The sequence below is a fragment of the Penaeus monodon genome, chromosome 23 (genome assembly GCF_015228065.2).
Source record: "Penaeus monodon isolate SGIC_2016 chromosome 23, NSTDA_Pmon_1, whole genome shotgun sequence".
Lineage (NCBI taxonomy): Eukaryota > Metazoa > Arthropoda > Malacostraca > Decapoda > Penaeidae > Penaeus > Penaeus monodon.
The window spans coordinates 30,762,657-30,764,434 of record NC_051408.1 but is presented as its reverse complement, the minus strand read 5'-3'; the positions used below and the strand labels follow the sequence as shown (position 1 = coordinate 30,764,434).

General features: G+C 46.6%; 1 protein-coding gene across 1 annotated transcript in view; it reads right to left on the bottom strand.

Annotated features, from left to right (window-relative positions):
• Nucleotides 1-1,778, bottom strand: part of LOC119588209 (hemolymph clottable protein-like) — a gene marked incomplete at its 3' end in the record, with an annotated part of 25,417 nt that overhangs the window by 15,910 nt on the left and 7,729 nt on the right. Inside the window, 5 exon segments of the mRNA XM_037936910.1 lie at nt 39-112; nt 274-366; nt 501-641; nt 860-1,017; nt 1,267-1,319. Of these exon segments, the coding sequence (XP_037792838.1) occupies nt 39-112; nt 274-366; nt 501-641; nt 860-1,017; nt 1,267-1,319 (519 nt within the window).

Sequence of the window (1,778 nt, the reverse complement as noted above, 5' to 3'; positions counted from 1 at the left end):
GAAATACACAAATAAAATGATCCGTGTTAGGGACTTACCAGTTCTGGCAACGTCCGACCAAAGTTTCCTCGACGGCACCGTAGTTAAGCTTGGTGGAGTGTAATTCAGTACTCTGTAAAGGCAGAGTCACCCTCTCAATAGAGCCATAGAGCCATTTCATGCAGGCCTCAAACTGTGTCTCGTATTTAAATTTAATTAACTATTTCCTGTAATAACTGTCAACCAACATACTTCACGGATTGAATCGACTACAGGCAGTAATTCACGTCTTACCCAGAACAGCGGCACTCTGAAGATGTTGACGAAGCCCTTCCTTACGTTGGAGATCCAGACGGGTTCCTCAGGCCCTTCCATGTAGCTTGGGACCTGATGGGGAGAGGCACTCTGAATGTACACTTGTACAGGCTTCTTTGGTCATAACACAAGTTCCCGGATCTGCTGTCGATTATAATGGAATATGAGCTTGTTGCACTGCAAACATTGACAGCTTTGTCACTTACATGTGACTCGTTCATGATGACCCTGAAGGGCTTCTCGAGGAGGTCGACGTAGTCCTCCAGGGGGTGGTACTCGATAGGCAGAGGAGCTCGCAGGTCGCAGTCCAGGACCTTGTTTAAGTCTCCAACCTCGATGTTGCTAAACTGGAAGGGAGAAGGTGACGTCATACTCAGCAACAGAAGACGCATTGGTGAAGGATTCGAAAATCTCACTTGATAGTTTGGAAATGATTTCTTATTTCAGAACAGTCATCTTTGTGCAAATCTATGCTACAAAACGCTAGCGCTCTTTTATTGTCTAACCATATGATAGTAATATCCTTTTTGTCCCTAAAGAGAAGGAAAGTCAAATTCATGCTGACCTGCACCACAACCGAGTAATCTGCAGCCATCTGGACTGTGACGTCAGCCTGTATCCCTGCAGCTGCGAACTGCCTGTTGATGCTGGGTATCCCGCTGGCAACCCGGGCACTGTACCTGTACTGGTACTCCAAGCCCGGCTGCAGGGCCTGGCACGCCCCTGGTAAAAGCCACACATTTTAGAGTTACAATACAAAACGCATATCAATATTAGTTATATTCTAAATCACGATGAATAATGACCACAGTGTAAGGTTATTATAATTAGCACTATCAGAACTATGCAGTGACACAAGTTGATACAGCTTCTCTTTTGCATTACATGACTGACAAATAATGTTTTTAGAACGTTTGCCGGAACAACGATACCGGCAAAGTCCATTGATCGCCCTCTCCTCCGAACACTCACCGAGAAGGAGCAGAATCAAGGCCTTCATAATGACGCCGACGCAGCAGCAGTTAGTCAGTCAGGAGGCGGCACGGGGACGTCTAGCGAGCGGGGTCGAGCGAGAAGTAGGAGGGGCGAGAGGGACGCCACCCTTTTATAGGCAAGGTCGAGGTCACGATGCCGGCGGCGGTTGATGTCACGTATTGGCTCCGAAGTGTCGGCTGATAGTCGACCATTTTGGCGAATCTGTCCATGTTCCGTGATCCATCTTAGTGAACCAATGTTCGTGTGTAGAAGAACTAACAGTCTTTGAAACTATTTCTATCACAGCATTTTAGAATTAGGCAAATGATACTTTCTCGCATCTGGCCATTACCGTCCTTGGCTAGTCCTGTCTTTGGCTGATGTTGTTGTCAAGTTGTTGCAGTTACCAGGCGCTTATACTAAATACGTTGTGATTCTCTGCGAGGCTAATGACCCTCCCTGCCATATGTAGTTTGCGTGATCCTACAGGCTGCATATATATTGAAATG